The following is a 21,769-nucleotide window of genomic DNA, read 5'->3' as shown; positions in this document are numbered from 1 at the left end:
CTCATATGAACTCGAACGTGGGAAAATATTCTGAAAAGTTCCCAGGCTCGAGTTCATATGAGGAGATCCAGCAGAGGGCGCATCACCGTGACTCGAGGCAACTACAGGTCATTACCCTGCATTCCATTCATTCCCCGGGTTTTTACAGCCACGAGCACCGCTGCATTAGCAGAGCTCCTGGGTGTAAAATGATTTAACCCCTTCAGATGGATTTACAGCGTGGGACAAGACTGAACGACGGAAGGTATGGAATATTGTTGTTTGTTTTTTTAACTTTGTTCCAGGTGACAAGGGTCTTCAGGTGGATTAAAAGTATAATAAAATATTAAAACACCCTGTGTCTTTATTTCATTAAAATACTTTGTAATAATGTGTGTGTGTTTTATTAACCATTTCGTACTATTGGATTAATAATGGATAGGTGTCATAATTGACGCCTCTCCATTATTAATCTGGCTTAATGTCACCTTACAATAGCAAGGTGACATTAACCCTTCATTACCCCATATCCCACAGCTACACGGGAGTGGGAAGAGAGGGGCTAAGTGCCAGAATAGGCGCATCTTCCAGATGTGCCTTTTCTGGGGTGGCTGGGGGCAGATGTTTTTAGCTGGGGGGGGGGGGGCCAAAAACCATGGACCCTCTCCAGGCTATTAATATCTGCCCTCAGTCACTGGCTTTCCCACTCTGGCGGAGAAAATTGCACGGGAGCCCACGCCAATTTTTTTCTGCGATTTAACCCTTTAAAGCTAGAGCCCCCAAATTTTACAACAAGACACTTATTACATTACTTAAGAGGAATATGTAATAAAAGGGATGTGAGCTGGTTTACTGTATGTAAACCATGTCTCATATCCTGTCAGGTTTGAGAAGGAGATAGGAAAAGTGTGTATATAAATATATACACACACTCTCTGAACTGAGGATAATCAAGATGTCCAGGGAGCTGCTGAAGGACGTCCTCGTCTCCGCAACCGACGAGTGGGTGGGAGACAGAGCTGGGACCGGTCTGGAACTCCAAACACGCTTGTGTGTTAGGGGCTTGGTCCAGCTGTCAGATCTATGAGGATACGGGGTGGCAGTTGCCGCCGTACTCAGTCTGCATTGTGGGATTACAGTTGTGACTATTCACACTATATCCCTCCGGAACCTGAAAAGGCACGATGCACATTAAGGTAGATAAGGGTCTAATAAAAGACACGTGTCCACCTCCTACTGACACGAAGCTAAACTGAAGTCCATAATACCCGTCGGTGGGGTGTACACTGCAGAGGAGGAGTTAACTTTTTTGTGCATAGTGGCAGCAGCATACACCCATGGTTCCTGGGTCTCACAATGAGGCGATAGAGAAACCAGAGCAACGAGTACACTCACTCATCACTAGTGCTTTACAGTGACAGTCCCTCGATAGCAATTCTCTGAAAGTCTATTTAGAGCTGCAATTTTGCTGTAAACAGTCATGTTACATAAGTTTACAAGCGGTAAGAGAAAAATCAACACATTTGGAACCAGTATCCAGTATAAAGCCAGCCTTGAAAATCAGAACAAATATTCTCCAATATATGCCAAAGAAAAACCATAGGATACCTGATCGCTGCATCATTGCAAGTTGGAGATGATTTGCTGGTCGTTGATTAAGAAGCGGATGCCCTGTCTGTGCCAGTGGGTAGAACTGTTGACCCAGGACCGATGGCGAGAGAGCATGCAGATCAACACCAGAAGGCAGGAGACCTTAGGAGCAAAGATTAAAAAAAATATAAAAATAAATATATATGTCAGTGAGTTTCACAATAGAGCACCAAAAACCATGAAAAATGTAACCCAACATTCTCATAAATACCATGTTGAAGTACCACGATCATGTAACTTGAATGAAGTGCATGCGAGATTATATGCAGCTTGATTGGGCTTCAGACCATCTGCTCCTTCAGTTTAATTCTCACATTTTACATTCACAAGCATTATGAAGATAGCAAGACCAAGCCGATAGCTAAAGGATGAGTTTGCTACAAAAGTGCCTGCAGGATTTAGTGAAAAGCTATGTGGTGAGCTTAAAGGTACCTTCACACTAAGTGAGGTCGCTAGCGAGATCGCTGCTGAGTCACAAGTTTTGTGACGCAACAGCGACCTCAGTAGCGATCTCGCTATGTTTGACACGTAGCAGCAACCAGGCCCCTGCTGTGAGATCGCTGGTCGTGTCGGAATGGCCTGGACCTTTTTTTGATCGTTGAGGTCCCGCTGGGTAGCACACATCGCTGTGTTTGACACCTTACCAATGACCTCGTTGACGACTCAGACACCGACACCTAGGCGTGCATTTGCGTTGCCTTTTCCGAAACCCCTCCGCTCCGATTGGTGGTCGCTACTGCGTTCTGATTGGCGGTCATGCCTTCAACAGAAGGCGACATAGTAGCGCTTCCATCCTAGGTGTCAGAAGAACCGTTGAAGAATAGATAAATCGAAGAGGAGTCGCAGGCCGGAGAACTCTACAACGATCTGCAAACCACCACGCGTTCAGGAACAAAGGACGGAACGGCTATTGTGTCGCCTCATAAGGCAAGGCCGCCACCAATCAGAACGCAGTAGCGACCACCAATCGGAACTGAATGGGCGCGGAAAAGGCAACGCAAATGCACGCCTGTGTGACTACAACGTCACACAGGACGTCCCTCATCGAGGTCTGAATCGTCATAATAGCTGCCATGTGACAGGGTCACAACGACCAACGACATCGTTGTACAGGTCGCCGCATCGCTGCTGCGTCATTGGGAAGATCTCACTGTTTTACATCTCACCAGCGACCACATAGCGACGCAGCAACGATCCCTGACAGGTCATATCGTTGTCGGGATAGCTTTAGTGTCGCTAAGTGTGACGGGGCCTTTACTCCTTGCAGCCCTGATGGATATCTTTAAACACCTCTAAAAAAAAAAACAAAAAGGACTGAGGATGTAATAGATAGCCATAAAGATAAAAGAACCCGGAGATAAGAACAGCTGACATGCATGGGCAAAGATGTGGGCTCACCGCTGGAGCCCATATCAAAGGGAGGCATGCGACCTGAGCGGGAATAGTACGGCAGAGGTCGCAAGGGGGAGTTACCAGTGAGACAAGTAACAGAACAGGAGAAAAGAAATTGGTCTTCTTGCAAACATTGTTCTCTTTTCTCAGCTCTGCTGTATTGCAGCCCTGTCTGCCTGGTAGATGGAAGCTGGAGCTGAGAAAAATCTGAAGACGTGTCAGTTATAATCACACAGCTCTGCAGCAATTACACATCACACTGGTAACTCCCACTTCATATAAAAGCTCTGGAAGCAGCGTCATCTTCCAGACAACATCCTCCCCAGAGCCTGGAAGAAGAGGCAGTTTATATAAAGTCATAAAAGCAGATTTATCAGCATGGCATCTGATATGATGCATACAGATAGCACTATTTTCAGAATTCTATATCCTGTATGCCCATATTAATTAGTTTAGATCGGTCAAATGTGGTGAGATTACTTTTAAAGCTTTATAGGCGCAGTATACTGACCTGCATGCAGGAGGGAGAGATGTTGTGGAGGTACTCCCTGTGCCAACATCTTCTGCACCAAACCAGGATGCAACTGGTGGGATGGCCGAACAACTGGCAGAACAGGTACCTGGTGGAGAGGGCGCAAAAAAGATGCTCCAGGAACTGAAGAAGTCATAGTTGGCGTTTGCCTCCCAGAAGATTTAGGCCGGCATTCTTGATCTTTGGTGTAGCGATTCTGGTGGGGTAGTGGTGGTGTACACCCAGTGCGTTGAGAGTTGGGAAACCTGGTTCCCAGGACTGGAGAGGTGCCTTGGACAGCATTGTCAGATATATGACCAGATAAGACTCCATCTGTTATTAAATAAGTAGGAATAAGAAAATTTTGGCAGAAAGCTACCGTATTCAGTGCCAAGGTTTGCAGCACCATAACTTCGTTACCTTCCTGCAACCTTCTTCCTTCTTCTTTGCCCTGGGCATTCTGCTTTCCAGAAGGGGTCTCATCTTTGCTCTTCTCCTTGATTTCATACATTTTACGGATGACTGAGGTAGGTGTAAATGATGGGGACAGCTAAAAAGAAAGTGAAATGCTCATTAACAAAACCGAGAAAAATAAAGTCATTTTAATCCAAGTGTCAATTTCTTTGTAGTTCTCATTAAATGTTCTTATACATGTGGCATTATTTAACATGGGTAACAATCATTACTTTGAGCAAGTGGACAAGAGCTCGGTTTAACTTAGTTACCAAAAGGTTATTATTCCACACTGCTTACCATGCTAGTAACAGGTGCTCCAGGGCCTGGTGATACAGCCGATGTGCGCATGTTGCTTACGGGAGATTTATTTATTCTCTGTTGCGGTCTGAGTATAGAAAAGCAAAAACATCCATCCTTTAAGACCATGGAAACAACAGCTTAACAGCCACTTGGACCTTCTATACCAGTAAGTGGATGTTACACTCATTGCGGGCACTCCATTGCTGTCGGTCCGTAGTGGACATATCCTCATGCTATCGTAATAGGAGACTTCCAGTATACTATTCACTTTTTGGCCTCTTATACTTACTGTACTTCACTGTATGCCAGTGGTTCCGTCTATGCCTCTGCATTGCTAGCATTCCACTTGGTTCATGAGCGCAGGTGGTTCATTAGTATATAGCTTAACACTTATTGACATATTGGCGTCTTTACACTGACCTGATACGAAGACCATCCCTTCCTTTATCCATCTGTATTTTGCTGTAGACCGAGGGGTAGTACCTAGCCGTTGGGAAGGCAAGATCATGGGGTAACAAGCCTTCCAACACAGCCTGCTGCAACTCCATTGGACTAACCTTTTAAAAGGAAGAAAAAGTCAATACAAATATTTTTGTACACAAGACAATAGTTTGCACCTTAATGATTCAAACACCTTATTGAAACTATCACCAGGGTATATTATACACAGTGGTACATCAAATAAACACCTTTTCTAATGGCTCAACAAAAGTTTCTATGTAGTTGCTGGGTTGTCCAATCCTATATAAATTAAGTTTAAAAGGAGTTTTGAGAAATCAAACATCTGAGAGGTACAGAATTTAGAGAGACAGTTATCAGTGATGTGTCACTTAATGGGCTGGTTGCTGCAGTTTTGATAATTGCCTGCTGATTAAAAACAGGATTTTTGGTTGCTTACCGTAACATCTATTTCTTGGAGCCTCCATTGGGGGACACAGGAACCATGGGTGTATGCTGCTGCCACTAGGAGGCTGACACTATGCAAATAAAGTTAGCTCCTCATCTGCAGTGTACACCCGACCGACTGGCATTATGAACTTCAGCTAGTGAGAAAGCAGTAGGAGATTAATAACAAGGTTGAAAACCATAAACACAAACTTGAGAACTGTAAACGTGAGAACAGTCATAGAACATAACACAGAAACCGAGAAACATTGGGAGGGTGCTGTGTCCCCCAATGGAGGCTCCAAGAAACAGATTTTATGGTAAGCAACCAAAAATCCTGTTTTCTTTATCGCCTCTCATTGGGGGACACAGGAACCATGGGACGTAGCAAAGCAGTCCCACGGGCAGGAAAAACAGACTTCCATCAGGTCAGAGGACTCACCACTGCCACTTGCAAGATCCTTCTGCCTAGGCTGGCGTCCGCCGAAGCGTAGGTATGGACCTTGTAAAAGTTGGCAAACGTGTGGATAGAAGACCAGGTTGCCGCTTTGCAAAGCTGTAGGACGGAAGCCCTGTGGTGCACCGCCCAGGAGGCGCCGACTGCTCGGGTAGAGTGAGCCTTGATCCCAGGAGGGGGCACTCTGTTCTTGACCCGGTAAGCCTCCAGAATTGCCATTCTGATCCAGTGAGCAATAGTCGCCTTAGAAGCCGGTTAGCCTCTGTGCGAGCCATCAGGAATGACGAAAAGAGAATCTGTCTTCCGGTAAGTGGACGTTCTATCCAGGTAGATCCTCACTGCCCTGACGAGCTCCAGCTTGTTCAACGAACGCTCCAGAGGATGAGTCGGAGCTGGACAAAAGGAAGGTAGAACGATGTCCTCGTTGAGGTGGAAGGTGGAAACCAGCTTAGGAAGAAGAGAAGGGAAGGGGGGGGGGGGGGGGAAGGCCTGAGGACCACCTTGTCCTGGTGGATGACCAAGAATGGAGGACGGCAAGACAGGGCAGCCAACTCGGAACCGCAGCGGATAGAAGTGATGGCCACAAGAAAGGCCACCTTCCAAGATAGAACTGACAGGGGGGACCTCCCTGAGAGGCTCAAAGAGGGAAACCCTCAGAACGTCCAGTATCAGGTTTAAATCCCATGAATCCACAGGGGCCCTGTACGGAGGGACAGCGTGGGCCACTCCTTGAAGGAAGGTCTTAACCTGTGGTCGGGAAGCTAAAGTCTTCTGAAAAAGGATGGAAAGCGCAGAGACCACCTGGCCCTTCAGGGAACTAAGAGCTTGGCCCGAATCCAGTCCTGCCTGAAGGAAGGCCAAAATGAAAGGCAGGGAAAAGGACATAGATGAAACGTGGTTAGACTCGCACCAACGGAAGTAAGCCTTCCAGGTACGATAGTAGATCCTGGAAGACGAAGGCTTCAGAGCCTGAATCATGATGTGAATCACCCGGTCTGAACGCTCCTAGAACTGCGGTCTCAGCCACGCCGTTAAACTGAGCGACTGAGAATTCAGGTGGCAGATCGGACCCCGAGACAGCAGATCGGGCCTGTCTGGAAGCCGCCAGGGAGCGTCCGCGAGAAGATTGACAAGCTCCGCGAACCAAGCTCTCCTGGGCCAATCAGAATGACCAGCACCCCTTCCGCTTTGATCTTTTTCAACAGTTTGGGAAGTAATGGAAGGGGTGGAAACAGGTAGGGCAGCACGAACTGTGACCAAGGAATGGCCAGAGCGTCGACGCCCACTGCAAGAGGATCGCGAGACCTGGAGACGAACTGCGGAACCTTCCTGTTGATTCGAGACGCCGTGAGGTCCACGTTAGAGTCCCCCATCGAAGACAAATCTGATGGAAGACCTCCGGATGCAAGGACCATTCCCTTGCCGCGAGGCCCAATTGTCCACGCCAGGGATATGCACCGCGGATATCACCGGAACCGTTGCCTCTGCCCAGAGGAGGATCTTGGATACCTTGGCCAAGGAGCTCCAAGTCCCCCCTTGATGGTTCACATATGCCACCGCCGTGGCATTGTCCGTCTGGATTCGAATTGGAAGGCCCCTGAGAATCCTTTCCCAGTGACGAAGGGACAGAAAAATGGCCCGGATCTCGAGGACATTGATCGGCAAAGTTGACTCCTGCGCCGACCAGCGGCCCTGTACAGTGAGGTGGCTAAACACCGCACCCCAGCCGAGCAGGCTGGCATCCGTCGTCACCACTTGCCAGTGAACTGGAAGGAAGGACCTGCTCTGGGAGACGAGAGGTGACGTGAGCCACCAGTTGAGAGACCGTCTGACCCAGTGAGAGTCAGATCGGGCGGTCCAGGGAGAAGACAGACCTCTTCCACTGAGACAGGATGGCTTGCTGAAGAGGTCGCGAGTGAAATTGGGCAAAAGGAATCGCTTCCAATGTTGCTACCATCCTCCCCAAAACCTTCATGGCCGATCGGAAGGAGACCGAGGGCCCTGGAGCACACGTATGTCCCGACGAAGGATGGATCTCTTGTCTTCGGGAAGAAAGACCTTGGTCTGATAAGTGTCGAAGAGCATGCCCAGAAAGATGATGCGCTTAGAAGGAATAAGGCAGGACTTCTTCCAGTTGACCAGCCACCCGAAACGGGCTAGGGTGTCAAGAACGATGGACAGGCTTTTGTGGGCCTGAGAAAAGGATGGAGCATTGATGAGTATGTCGTCGAGGTATGGAAACAGAACCAGGCCTCTGACCCTCAAGACGGCCATCAGCGCTGCCATGAGCTTCGTGACAACTCTTGGCAACATCTCCCCAAACCCTGGACCTCCCTCCACCAGCATACATTACTCTCCTCCAGCTACATATGGAAACCCTGCTAATCTTATTAACATTCAGTGCATGCCTTCTCCTAATGCTTTCCACTGTGCTCTCTGGAATGCACGGTCTTTGTGCAACAAACTAACTTACATTCACAATCTTTTCCTCTCTAATTCCCTTAACCTTCTGGCTATTACAGAAACCTGGATCCAGCATTCAGATACCACCGCCGCTCTCTCGTTTGGTGGGCTGAAATTTTCACATACCACCAGACCTAAGAACAGACAGGGTGGAGGTGTTGGTTTACTACTTTCATCACAATGTGCTTTCCAGGTCATCCCCCCGGTTCCCTCACTTACATTTCCTTCCTTTGAAGTCCATGCAGTCAGGCTCTAAGCCCTTCTCCTTGCTGGTGGTAGTTGTATATCGCCCACCAGGCTCCTCCCGCCTGTTTCTAGACCACTTTGCCACCTGGCTTACTTTCTATCCTGTGACATCCCTACCCTCATCATGGGAGACTTTAACATCCCCATCAATGATCCCCTCTCCCAATCTGCCTCTCATCTTCTCTCTCTAACTTCTTCATTCAATCTCACAGTTTACGAATTCTCCTACGCATGAGGACGGGAATACTCTGGACCTGGTTTTCTCCCGTCCCAGATCGCTGCACGACTTTACCAACTCCACTCTCCCGCTCTCGGACCACAACCTTCTTTCCTTCTCTGTCAAGAATTGTCTCCTCACCCGGGACACCCCCCACTTACCGGAATACACGTACCTTTAATACCCAGCAGCTTATGGACAACCTCCACACATCTTTAGCCCCATCTCCTCCCTCTCCTGTCCAGACATAGCATTGTCACACTTCAATATTACACTGAAGAATGCCCTGGATGAAGCAGCACCATCTACACGCAGAAAGACCCGACAGACAACGGCAGCCCTGGCACACTATGCAAACACGCTTTCTTCAGCGTTGCTCAAGGTGTGCAGAGCTGCAGGGGAGAAAATCTCTCGTAGCAGAAGACTTCATCCACTATAAGTTCATGCTCAAAACCTATAACTCTGCCCTTTCTCTGGCCAAACAATCCTACTTCACCACCCTCATCACCTCACTATCCAACAACCCAAAACGACTATTTGAAACCTTAAACTCCCTCCTGAAACCTAAAGTACAGGCCCCCCCCCCCCGTCACCAACCTCAGTGGTGAGGACCTGGCCACTTATTTCCTAGGAAAAAAAACAAAAAAAAAAAAACACAACAACCACATCCATCAGGATCTCTCAGCCCAATCTCCTCAGTGCCTGGATCCCCTTCCCTGCCACACTTCAAGCTCACTAGACATCTTTGAGCCTGTTTCAGAAGAAGTTTCCAAGCTCCTCGCTTCTGCTCGGCCTACAACCTGCAATAGTGACCCCATTCCTTCACCTCTCCTGCAGTCTCTCTCACCAGTGGTCACCACTCACCTGACAAATATTTAACCTCTCTCTTTCTTCAGGTATCTTTCCCTCCTCATTTAAACATGCCATCATTACTCCTTTACTTAAAAAGCCATCCCTGAACCAGAACTGCACTGCCAACTACAGACCCGTCTCTAACCTTTCCTTCATCTCTAAACTCCCGGAAAGCTTGGTCCACTCCTGTCTAACCCGCTATATCTCGGTTAACTCTTCTTGACCCTTACAATCTGGTTTCTGCTCTTTACACTCCACTGAAACTGCCCTCACTAAAGTCTCTAATGATCTAATAACAGCTAAATCCAAAGGTCATTACTCTCTGCTGATTCTCCTGGATCTATCCGCTGCATTTGATACTGTGGATCACCAGCTCCTTCTCACTATGCTCCGCTCCATAGGCCTCAAGGACACAGCACTCATGGTTCTCGTCCTACCCCTGACCGCTCCTTCACTGTATCTTTTGCCGGCTCCTCTTCCTCTCCTCGTCCCCTTACTATCGGGGTTCTGCAGGGCTTAGTCCTGGGCCCCCTCCTTTTTTCTCTATACCAGGGGTGTCAAACTGCATTCCTCGAGGGCTGCGAACGGGTCATGTTTTCAGGATTTCCTTGTACTGCACAGGTGATAATTTAATCAGCAATTCATTATTTGTGTAGGTGATTAAATTATCACCTGTGCAGTACAAGGAAATCCTGAAAACATGACCTGTTTGCAGCCCTCGAGGAATGCAGTTTGACACCCCTGCTCTATACACTGCCCCTATTGGACAAACAATTAGCAGATTTGGGTTCCAGTACCATCTCACCCAATTATATACTTCTTCCCCTGACATCACCCCCACCAATTCAAAATACCAAGGATTGTCTGTCTGCTGTCTCTAAAGGTACCTTTACACTGAACGATATCGCTAGCGATCCGTGACGTTGCAGCGTCCTGGCTAGCGATATCGTTGAGTTTGACAGGCAGCAGCGATCAGGATCCTGCTGTGACATCGTTGGTCATAGCAGAAAGTCCAGAACTTTATTTTGTCGCTGGACTCCCGCAGACATCGCTGAATCGGCGTGTGTGACGCCGATTCAGCGATGTCTTCACTGGTAACCAGGGTAAACATCGGGTTACTAAGCGCAGGGCCGTGCTTAGTAACCTGATGTTTACCCTGGTTACCAGCGTAAACGTAAAAAATAAAACCAAACACTACATACTTACATTCCAGTGTATGTCCCCCGGCGCTGTGCTTCTCTGCACTGTTTAAGCGCCGGCTGGAAAGCAGAGCACAGCGGTGACGTCACCGCTGTGCTTTCCGGCTGGCGCTCACAGTCCGTGCAGAGAAGCACAGCGTCGGGGGACAGACAGCGGCATGTAAGTATGTAGTGTTTGGTTTTTTTTACGTTTACGCTGGTAACCAGGGTAAACATCGGGTTACTAAGCGCGGTCCTGCGCTTAGTAACCCGATGGTTACCAGGGGACTTCGCATAGTTGGTCGCTGGAGAGCTGTCTGTGTGACAGCTCTCCAGCGACCACACAGCGACGCTGCAGCGATCGGGATCGTTGTCTAGATCGCTGCAGCGTCGCGAAATGTGACGGTACCTTAACATCATGTCCTCATTCTATCTGAAACTAAATCTCTCCAAAACTGAACTACATGCATTTCTCCCTTCTACTAACCTCACTCTACCTAACATCGAAATTACCCTGGAGGGTTCAACCATAACTCCCAAGCAGCATGCCCGCTGTCTTGGGGTCATATTCGACACCGAACTTTCCTTTACTCCCTATATCCGATCACTCACTCGCTCCTGTCACCTGCATCTTAAAAACATCTTCAGAATCCAACCTTTTCTCACCTTTGAAACTGCCAAGACTCTTACGGTCGCTCTTATTCATTCTCGTCTGGACTACTGCAACTCTCTTCTGATCGGTCTCCCTCTTTCCAAACTTTCTCCTCTCCAATCCATCTAGAATGCGGCAGCCAGGGTCATATTTCTGTCCAGCCGCTTCACCGATGCCTCCATCTTGTGCCAGTCATTACACTGGCTACCCATTCGCTACATGATCCAGTATAAACTCATCTCTCACCCACAAAGCTCTCCACAGTTCTGTACCGCCTTATATCTCCTCTCTCATCTCCGTCTATCGCCCTACACGTGCCCTCCGTTCTACAAATGACCTAAGACTAACATCCCCCGTAATTCTAACCTCGCACCTCCGTCTCCAAGACTGCTCTCGTGCTGCGCCAGCTCTCTGGAATGCACTTCCCCGGTGATCAGACTGATACCTCGCCCCGACCTATTCAAGCGCGCTTTAAAAACCCATCTCTTCAAACAAGCCTACCACATCAGCTACTCAGTAAACTAACTTTGTCCTGTTCCCTCCTTCCAAATATTATCTGCGTGTGAATCTGCACCCTACTATTCATCTGTCTCCACACCCTCCATGCACACGATAACTGCACTTGATACTTGACTATTGCACGTAAACACACAGGCTGATGACCGGATCATACAGCTTTGTATGAAAATCCCTATTAATTATAATTGCCAGACCTGAAATAACAAGCACTTTTCACCTATTGTCCCCCCCATTTCCTTGTAGATTGTAAGTTTGCGAGCAGGGACCTCACCCCTAATGTCACTGTTTAAATTGTCTTAACTTGTATTGAATTTATTGTCTATACATGTCCCTGCTTAATTGTAAAGTGCTGCGGAATATGTTCGCGCTCTATAAAAAATTATTATTAATATTATGGCGGTTGCAAGACCAAACGGCAGGGCGACGAACTGAAAATGTTCCTGAAGCACTGCAAAGCGCAGGTATCGGTGATGTCCCAGGAATATCGGAACATGGAGGTAGGCGTCCTGAACATCTTTGGAACACAGAAATTCCTGAGCCTCCATGGAAGCAATTACTGAACGAAGGGATTCCATCCTGAAGTGCTTCAGAAGAAATCTTATTCAGCAATTTGAGATCCAGAATGGGACGCACCCTACCGTCTTTTCGGTACCACAAAAAAGTTTGAATACAAACCTGTGAACCGTTCCTTTTCCTGGGACAGGAACAATTACCCCGGCTTTGAGGAGAGAAGTGATGGCTGCGAAGAAACCCGGAACTAGAGCGGGATCTCTTGGAGGTCGGTATTCGAAAAAATGATCCCGGGGTCGTGAAACGAACTCCATCTTGTATCCCGAGGATACAACTTACCTGCCCATGCGTCCTCTACTGAGAAGATCTAGACATCCCTGAAGAGGACACGGCCGCCCAGCCTGGGAGGTGGGCTGTCGACTAGTCGAGAGTCCTGCCGAGGTGGTTCTCCCAGTCCTGGACCTGGAGGATCTACCCTGGGAGTAGCCAGGATGCCAGGAAGGAGTGGGACTAAAGGATACTGTCTTCTCTTGACATGCCTGTGGCCTCTGTTGCTGCTGGGAGAAGGAGTTTGATGCCACGAAAAGCCCGAAATTGACGTCTAGGAGGAGGGCGAAGAGGCTTGGCCTGAGGAAGAAGGGAACTTGTGCCCCTTGTAGCGTCCTTAATGATTTGGTCCAGCTTAGAACCAAAGAGACGTGACCCCTGAAAAGGTAGGCTGGTAAGGGACTTTTTTAGAGGACAAATCCGCCTGCCAGGCCTTAAGCCAAACGGTCCGGCGGATGGCAACTGCATTGCTGGACGCCTGAGCCACACAAGACGCGGCGTCTAGGGAGGCGGAGACCAGATATTCACCCTTGTGAGAAATCTGGTTGGCAAGTTCCACCAGCTGTCCGGATGGAACACCGTCCAGAATGCCCTGACTGAGTCGTTTGGCCCATTTGGATATGGATTTTGAAACCCAAGTGGAAGCAAAGGCCGGGCAAAGACTAGCTGAGGCCGCTTCAAAGGCTGACTTTGCGAAAGATTCTATGACTATCGTTAGAATCATTCAGAGATGCTCTGCCGGACAGTGGGATGACAGTGTTGGTGGACAGTCTGGAAACTGGAGGATCCACCGAAGGAGAAGCAGTCCAATTAGCGGTGAGCTCTGGAGAAAAGGGATATCAAACGCCAAGTCGCTTTCCTCTCTGAAAGTGGTCAGGTTCTCTTTCTCTGGTCAAAATCTCCTCGAATTCCGGGTGAGGAGCGAAAAACTTGGAAGGTTGTTTAGCCCGTCTAAACGAAACCGCCTGATCTGCAGGTTCCGAACAGGACTCCTTGATGCCACAGGTTAGATTTATCGCTCCAATGAGATTCTGAACCATATCACCCATGGTAGCGATTTGGTTCGAATCCAACTCCAAAACATCCTCTGAAGGCGCATCAGAGTACGCCTCGCCTGACTCAGGGGAGGAGGATCGGGAGGTTGCCGACCGCAGAGGAGGACCGAGTGGCGAGATGGAGCGAGAAGAGGACTCAGAACGACGTTTCTGTCTTGACCTTTTGCGGCTAATCAAGGAGGGCTCGGGCGGAGGCTCCTGCGACCCGCTGGCTACTGCGGGGGTCTGCAGAGGTAATCGGTCCAGCATGGACACCAGAGTTTGAGACACCCGTGTTAAAATCGGCCACCGATATAGACAGAGAGGAGGCCCAGCCTGGGATGGGGGTATCACTCTCGGGCGCATCGGCCGGGGGATCCTGGGCGGTGGGAACAATCGGGTTGCTGCAGGCCTGACATAGCGGAGACGACTGACCTGAGGGAAGTTTGCTGTTACAGGACGAACATGCTAAGTACATATGCTATAAAGGCACAGATGATTGGCCTCGGGGCCAATCATCTGTGCCTTTATAGCCTTTTTACTAGGCACTGCTCCTAATAGCCAGATTCCTACTCCACACTGATGAGGGGCAAAAACCCTGAAACAGCTGTCTGTGGATGGATACCATGCTTGGCATAGGTGGCTTTCCTTCATAGGATGCTGCCCTTCCCGGGGAAAGGCCTGGCTATTCACTGCTTGCGTCGAGAAACACGTGATTGTGTCTCCGCAGCTTCTTTACATGCATGAACATGCAAAGTACTTGACTAAGACAGAAGAGGAAGAAGTTGGAGGACGAGAGCGGCCCCCTTTAGAGGTAGACATATTGAAGAGGTCCCTGAAGAAATTGCCAGCGGGTTAGGGGACAGTGGGGCAGAGGGGGGGTGTCAGTCTGCAGTGCAGAGCTACTCACGGCAGACGAGAGAACGGATACCAGGTTGCTGCAGGCCTGGAGGAAGATGTCCCGCTTGCGGTGGATCTCCAGAGAAAAAGTGGAGCTCCTGCCCTGTGGCCTCTGGTGCTGCAATCCACACAGATGGTGTGCTGTGCCCCAGAAATGAGTGCTCTTGGCGAAAATGTGGGCACGTGTGGAATCTCCTGCCCTGCGAGTCCAGCAGCGGCGTGGAGGAAGGGGCGGAGTCAGCCGAGATTGCAGGGTACAGTTTGTCGGGCGGGAGAAAGCCCGCCTGAAGAAAGCGGAAGTGGAGGAGCGCGGTACCGGAAGTAGGCCACAGAGCAGCGCGGCAGCCTGCCAGGGCCACCCGAGGGAACAGAATTGTCGGGGTCGTGGGGAGTAAGTAGCGCGGCAGCCTGCCAAGGCCGCCGCACAGGACGCAATGTGGCCGCAGGGGGAGGGGGGGAAACTGTGCCCCTGTAAGAGGAGACATTGCGGCCGCTCAGCAGTGCGGCTGCAGGGAGAGCACTGCAGCCTCGATAAAGGGCATAGCTCAGGAGGAAGCGCGGCGGCCTGAGAGGCCACCGTGCGAAGATATACTGCTCCACTTGGTGCCCCTGGGATTCCTATTAAAATAAGGTCAGTGCCACCAGAAGAAGATCATGCAGCGCATTTAGGGACTTCTACTCCCCCACACAGCGAGGGAGGACAGGGGAAGATCTGGGGAATTTAGGTGAAATACTCACCTAAATATCCCACGCAGTTACTAACCTGAGGGGAATGAGACGTCCACGGAACTGTGATGGACGTCCTCGTCTCCTCCGACTGACAGGCTCTGGTGGGCGAGTGGGTGGGGGACGGAGCCAGGACCGGACTTCTGAGCACGCTTGTGTGCTAGGCTCTTGGTCCTGGAGAGGCATCTATGAGGATACGGGGTGGCAGTACACACCGTACTCATAGTCCGCCATTGTGGGACTACAGGCGTGACTGTTCACCCTGTATCCCTCTGGAAAAACCTGAAAAGAAACGACGCACATTGAGGTAGATAAGGGTCTAATGAAAGACCAGTGTCCACCTCCTACTGACACTAAGCTAAACTGAAGTGTATAATGCCAGTCGGTGGGGTGTACACTGCAGAGGGGGAGCTAATTTTATTTGCATAGTGGCAGCCTCCTAGTGGCAGCAGCACACACCCATGGTTCCTGTGTCCCCCAATGAGAGGCGATAAAGAAACATTGATTTTATCACCAGAGAACTTGAAAACCTGCCGCAATGCAGTCCTCCATATTCCTGAGCTCTGTGTTAACTTACCCCCCACCACAAATTGACAGCTTTCTTTGTACACTGGCAGAAAGTTGAGTCAGTGGTGTGAACAGGGCTCAGCATTTAGAACTGGTAGATTGGCCACAGTTAACAGAAGGACTACATGGCACAAGACAACTAGTCCTGTATTGCTTCAATGTCAGAAGAACCAAAATAGAATTCATAGGGAGAAGAAGAAAAAAAAAAAACCAAACAAACACGCACATGAAGTGAAATTAAACACATACCTGTGCCATTACAGGGCTGTCAGCCTTCGGCATTCCCGTGGAAAACTGTTCTCCTAGGAGTTGCTGATGACCTGAAAAACCTATATACAGACATTATTAATTAAGCATTAAAAAAAAACAAAAAAAACAAAACACATTTACATTTATGAAAGACTTTTGCTTAAGTGGGAACAATAATAACAAAACAAAACCACAACAGGCAAGCGAAAGCCAGTTCTTTCAGATAACGTACTGCAGAATGCCAGTTACCTAATGGAGAGGGTATTCTATTTCGAAGATAATCTGCAGAGGAGGCACGTGTATGGAACATTGGTGGTATTTGAGGAGATGGAGTCCGCTGCCTTAGAAGCGATGCCGTAGGGTCTAGGGATCCCAGAACATTGGAGGACGGATCAGAAATAGGAGGCCCAAGAAGCTCCTGCTTAAGACAATAAATAGGCTGACAATTCCAGACTTTAACCAGCTAAACCCTAACATTTAGCTGGCCTGCCTGACCATGACGCAATACCTGCAAAATGTTCCGCTGCAGGGGAGAAGGAACTGTGACATCAGAGGACATCAAATGGCTGTCTGCATTCCTCTACATAACCAGAAAATTTATTAAAACACATGCTATATTAAAAAAAAAAAAAAAAAAGTGCACACCATACCCACATGACAATTTGTGCAAGAACCCAAGTGAGACATCCTTATCAGGTGAACACAACCAGGCATGATATGTCACAAGATGGGATATTAAATGGAAAATAGCTGCACAAATTTGAAAACTCAGATTTCAATACTCACTGGCACTTAAGAACTTAACTACAACATACAAATGCAGTCTGAGCACAGGGAAGAATCATTCTAAACAACTTACAGAAAAAAGGAAAAACCCTATCCAACTAATATGCTACCATAAACACAACTAGCCAGCCAGACACATTGTGCAAGCAGAGACCGCTTGTCCACTGGACATAAAAGCGAAGTATTAATCACGTTACTCTAAACTGAGGAAAAGCTTAATAGACCTTTAAAACAGTACTTACATTGACTTTGGGTTGGTTAGGTAGCGTTCCACTTGCCTTCATACTGCTTACAAGTTTGTTAAATGCGGACATGTCTCCATCTTTCTGTGGCTTTCTTGGCCCAGCCATAACTGTTAAAGCTTCTTCCAGTTGTTCAGCCATGAAAGGAGTTGCAATCTTCCCCTCTTGTTCAACTTTCAAACCCTTGAGTCCAGCTTCCACCTCTTCCACTGACAAGGCAACTCCAGAATGTGCTGCAACCAAAAGAATTGGTTATTGTTGTGAAACATTTACTGTATATACTCGAGTATAAGCCAATCAGAGTATAAGTCGAGACCCCTAATCTTGCCACAAAAAGAAAAAAAAAAAAAAACCCTGGGAAAACTTGACTTGAGTATAAGCCTAGGGTGGGAAATGCAGCAGCTACTGGTAAATTTCAGAAAAAAAAAAAAAAAAAAACCAATAAAAGTAAAATTGATTGAGACATCAGCAGGTTAAGTGTTTTTGAATATCCATATTGAATCACGACCCCCATATGATGCTCCATAAAGTTCATGAAGGGCCCCATAAGATGCTCCATAGAATATTATGACCCATATAATGCGGCTGCGGCAATCAATAGGGATTTTTGTTTACTCACCGTAAAATCCTTTTCTCCGAGCCAATCATTGAGGGGTGGGGGGCACAGGACCATGGGTGTTATGCTGCTGCCACTAGGAGGATACTGAGTAATACAGAAAGAATAGCTCCTCCCCTGCAGTATACACCCTCCTGCTGGCTCCAAGTGAACCAGTTCGGTAACAAAGCAGTAGGAGCTTAACATTTAACCAGGATGAACTGTCAAAACCAAGGCAACACAGAAAACCAAAGCCGTCAGGCTAACAGGGTGGGTGCCGTGTCCCCCAATGATTGGCTCGGAGAAAAGGATTTTACGGTGAGTACACAAAAATCCCCATTTCTCCTACGCCTCATAGGGGGACACAGGACCATGGGACGTCCTAAAGCAGTCCCTGGGTGAGGATCAATCATCTGTAATCACTCCTTGTACCCACAGGTTGCAGATGCGGCACAGCCTGCTGCAAAATTCGTCTGCCGACGGTTGCCTCTGCCAAAGCCTGAGAATGAATATGGCAATGTTTTGTAAATGTATGCAGACTGGACCAGGTCGCAGCTCTGCAAACTTGTGCTGCCAAAGCTTGGTGCCGGATGGCCCAAGACGCACCCACTAACCAAGTGGAATGAGCCTTAATCCCTGCTGGGACAGAATGACCTGACTCTGTAGGGCTCCCGAATAGCTGAACGAATCACAGGATTTTTGGTTGCCTACTGTAAAATCTGTTTCTCGGAGCCTTCATTGGGGGACACAGGAACCATGGGTGTATGCTGCTGCCACTAGGAGGCCGACACTACGCAAATAAAAAAAAAAGTTTGCTCCTGCTCTGCAGTATACACCCTACCGACAGGAAGTAGGATATTCAGTTACTGAAAAAGCAGTAGTAGAAGCACCATGTAAAAGATATATTGTTAGAACACTCAAACTAACAATAAAAACAGATGTTCAACTTGGGAAGGTGCTGTGTCCCCCAATGAAGGCTCCGAGAAACAGATTTTACAGCAAGCAACCAAAAATCCCGTTTTCTTTATCGCTTCATTGGGGAACACAGGAACCTTGGGACGTCCCAAAGCAGTCCCTGGGGAGGGAACAGCAGAAAACTCCATTCAGGATGGAGAACTCGCCACTGCCATACGCGAGATCCTTCTGCCTAGGCTGGCATCTTCCGAAGCATAGGTATGGACCTTATAAAATTTGGCAAACGTGTGAATGGAAGACCAGGTTGCCACTTTGCAAAGTTGTAGGGCAGATGCCCCATGATGTACTGCCCAGGAGGCGCCTACTGCCGTGTAGAGTGAGCCTCAATCCCAGGAGGGTAGGCTCTCTGTTCTTGACCCAGTAAGCCTCTGAAATTGCAGTTCTGATCCAGCGAGCAATCGTAGCCTAGGAGGCCGGCAGGCCTCTACACACACACTCTATCTGGATTGACGAAGAGAGAGTCAGTCTTTCTAAAGGGGGTGGTCCTAGCCAGATAGGTCCTCACCACCCTGACCAGGACTAACCTGGCACACTGAGGTAGATATGGGTCTAATGAAAGACCCATGTCCACCTCCTACTGACACCAAGCTAAACTGAATATCCTACTTCCCATCGGTAGGGTATATACACTGCAGAGGAGGAGCTAACTTTATTTGCATAGTGTCAGCCTCCTAGTGGCAGCAGCATACACCCATGGTTCCTGTGTTCCCCAATGAAGAGATAGAGAAATTGCTATGGTTGCCTTGGAAGCAGGAAACCCCTTCCTTGGCCCTTCCGGGAGCACAAACAGGGCATCCGACCTGCGGAAGGACACTGTCCGCGAGACGCATCTCTTGAGAGATTTCACTAAAGTGTGTGGAGGGCCTTCTCGATGCGATGTACTGTGTCAGACAGACGGTAAGACAATCTCCCGATAGAGCTGAAAGGATAAGAAATTTTGGCAAAGAGGATGTTCTCAAAACCACCCTATCCTGATGAAAATTCAGGAACGGAACTTGACAAGACAGAGCCGCCAGCTCTGAGACTCGTCTAATGGACGTGACCGCAACCAGGAAAGCAACCTTCCTTGAAAGAAGAGCCAGGGAAACGTCCTGTAGAGGTCCAAAGGAGCATCTTGCAAGACTCCGAGGACCAGATTAAGGTCCCATGGTTCCAACGGCATCTTATCCCTATGGGAGACTCCCTGAATGAACTTCACTTCTGTTAGCAGTCCTGCCTTGGAACAGAACGGACAGGGCTGAAATCTGCCCCTTGAGAGAACTAAAGGCGAGACCCAAGTCCAAACCCGTTAGTAAAAAAATTTGAGGCTGGAAGGAATGGAGAATTCAAGAGGAGAACGGCCCCGGTTGTTGCACCAGGAAAATAGAATTATTCTTACCGTTAATTCGGTTTCTAGGAGCCTTCCACGACAGCCACCAGGAGGTTGTCTCCATTCCCTAATGGGGGACAGGAAGCACAAGAGGTTAAAAACCCCTCCCACCTCCCATTAACCAGTGACTTACAACAGAACCCATAGCACCGGTTACCTTTAGGTTCTCAGAAAAATATCCAAGAACATCGGGAGGGAATTAATGCTGTCGTGGAAGGCTCCTAGAAACCGAATTAACGGTAAGAATAATTCTATTTTCTCTAGTAGCCTTCCACGACAGCCACCAGGAGGAATGCCAACCAATTCTGTATTTAGGGAGGGACCACAGCTTGAAGAACCTTTCGGCCAAAAGCAAGATCCCGATTGGACCAGAAGTCCAATCTATAATGCTTAGTAAAAGTGTGTAGGGAAGACCATGTTGCTGCCCTGCAAATCTGCTCCGATGAAGCGCCAGCACTTTCAGCCCAAGAGACAGAAGTAGATCTGGTGGAATGGGCTTTTAGGCCCGCAGGAACAGCAATATTCTGAGTTGAGTATGCTTCAGAAATGGCCTTTTTTATCCAGTTGGCAATGGTACTCTTCGCTACCTTCTTGCCTTTGTTTCTGCCAGAAAGATGAACGAAGAGATTTTTGTCAATTCTAAATGATTTAGTATGTTCTAAGTAATATAACACTATACGTCGTATATCCAAAGTATGGAATCTGTGTTCTTCCGGATTTGAAGGATTGTGACAGAACGATGGGAGGACTATATCCTGTGATCGATGAAATTCTGACACTACTTTCGGTAGGAAACAAGGATCTGGACGGAACACAATGGAATCATCTCTTATGGTAAGATAAGGTTCTCTTATTGAAAGGGCTTGTATTTCCCCTACTCTTCTTGCGGTAGAAATTGCAACCAAGAAGGCCGTCTTGTAGGACAGAAGTTGCGAGGAACAAGATAATGGCTCAAATGGAGGAGCCGTAAGACCTTTTAGGACTATGTTTAAGTCCCACGATGGCACGAAAATTTGTCTTCTTGGACAATGTCTTGATGCTGCGACCATAAACCTCTTTATCCAACGATGACCCGCAAGGTCCCGATCAAAGACGGAACTTAAGGCTGACACTTGAACTTTCAAGGTACTTGGCTTCAGCCCCAACTCTAATCCTTTTGTAAAAAATCTAATATTTGTGAAATATTAGGATGAAAAGGGTCAGGTTTATGAGGATGACACCACGAGGAGAATCTATTCCAGATTTTGCCATATATGGCATTGGTAATAGGTTTTCTAGATTTCTGTAGAGTAGATATTACCGACTCTGAAAGGCCCCTAGCTCTTAGTACCTGGGCTTCAATAGCCAGGCTGCCAGTTTGAACTTCTGTGGTTCTGGATGATAAAAGGGGCCCTGGCAGAGGAGATCTTCTGATACTTGAAGACTGGACCGTCCACCTTCAGTTCTTCGATGAGGTGGTACCAGCTCCTCTTCGGCCATGCTGGAGCTACTAAGATAGTCTGGACCTGATCGTCCCGGATCTTCCGGAGGGTCTTCGCAAGTAACGGTATTGGAGGGAACCCGTATGCTAGATGGAACCTCCAAGTATGAGCAAAGGCGTCTACTCCTTGAGATCTGTCCTTGGGGTTTAGGGAGAAGTAGTTCTCGACTTGTGCATTCTGGCTGGACGCTAGAAGGTCTATATCGGGAAGACCCCACCTGTCTGTCAACATTTTGAAAACGTCCCCCTTCA

General features: G+C 48.2%; 1 protein-coding gene across 2 annotated transcripts in view; it reads right to left on the bottom strand.

Annotated features, from left to right (window-relative positions):
* The window catches only part of EIF4ENIF1 (eukaryotic translation initiation factor 4E nuclear import factor 1), a 72,780-nt gene that overhangs the window by 17,035 nt on the left and 33,976 nt on the right, over positions 1-21,769 (bottom strand). Inside the window, exons 10-18 of one of the 2 annotated variants that reach the window (XM_069757779.1) lie at positions 17,099-17,331; positions 16,579-16,650; positions 16,320-16,491; positions 16,071-16,150; positions 4,709-4,845; positions 4,286-4,373; positions 3,953-4,082; positions 3,533-3,865; positions 1,588-1,731 (exon numbers count right to left, since the gene is read on the bottom strand). In XM_069757779.1, the coding sequence (XP_069613880.1) occupies positions 1,588-1,731; positions 3,533-3,865; positions 3,953-4,082; positions 4,286-4,373; positions 4,709-4,845; positions 16,071-16,150; positions 16,320-16,491; positions 16,579-16,650; positions 17,099-17,331 (1,389 nt within the window). The remainder of the gene's footprint in view (positions 1-1,587; positions 1,732-3,532; positions 3,866-3,952; positions 4,083-4,285; positions 4,374-4,708; positions 4,846-16,070; positions 16,151-16,319; positions 16,492-16,578; positions 16,651-17,098; positions 17,332-21,769) is intronic. The other variant, XM_069757789.1, reaches the window with a different exon arrangement.

Source organism: Ranitomeya imitator, chromosome 1, assembly GCF_032444005.1.
Source record: "Ranitomeya imitator isolate aRanImi1 chromosome 1, aRanImi1.pri, whole genome shotgun sequence".
NCBI lineage: Eukaryota > Metazoa > Chordata > Amphibia > Anura > Dendrobatidae > Ranitomeya > Ranitomeya imitator.
This window is presented reverse-complemented; position numbering and strand designations above follow the sequence as displayed.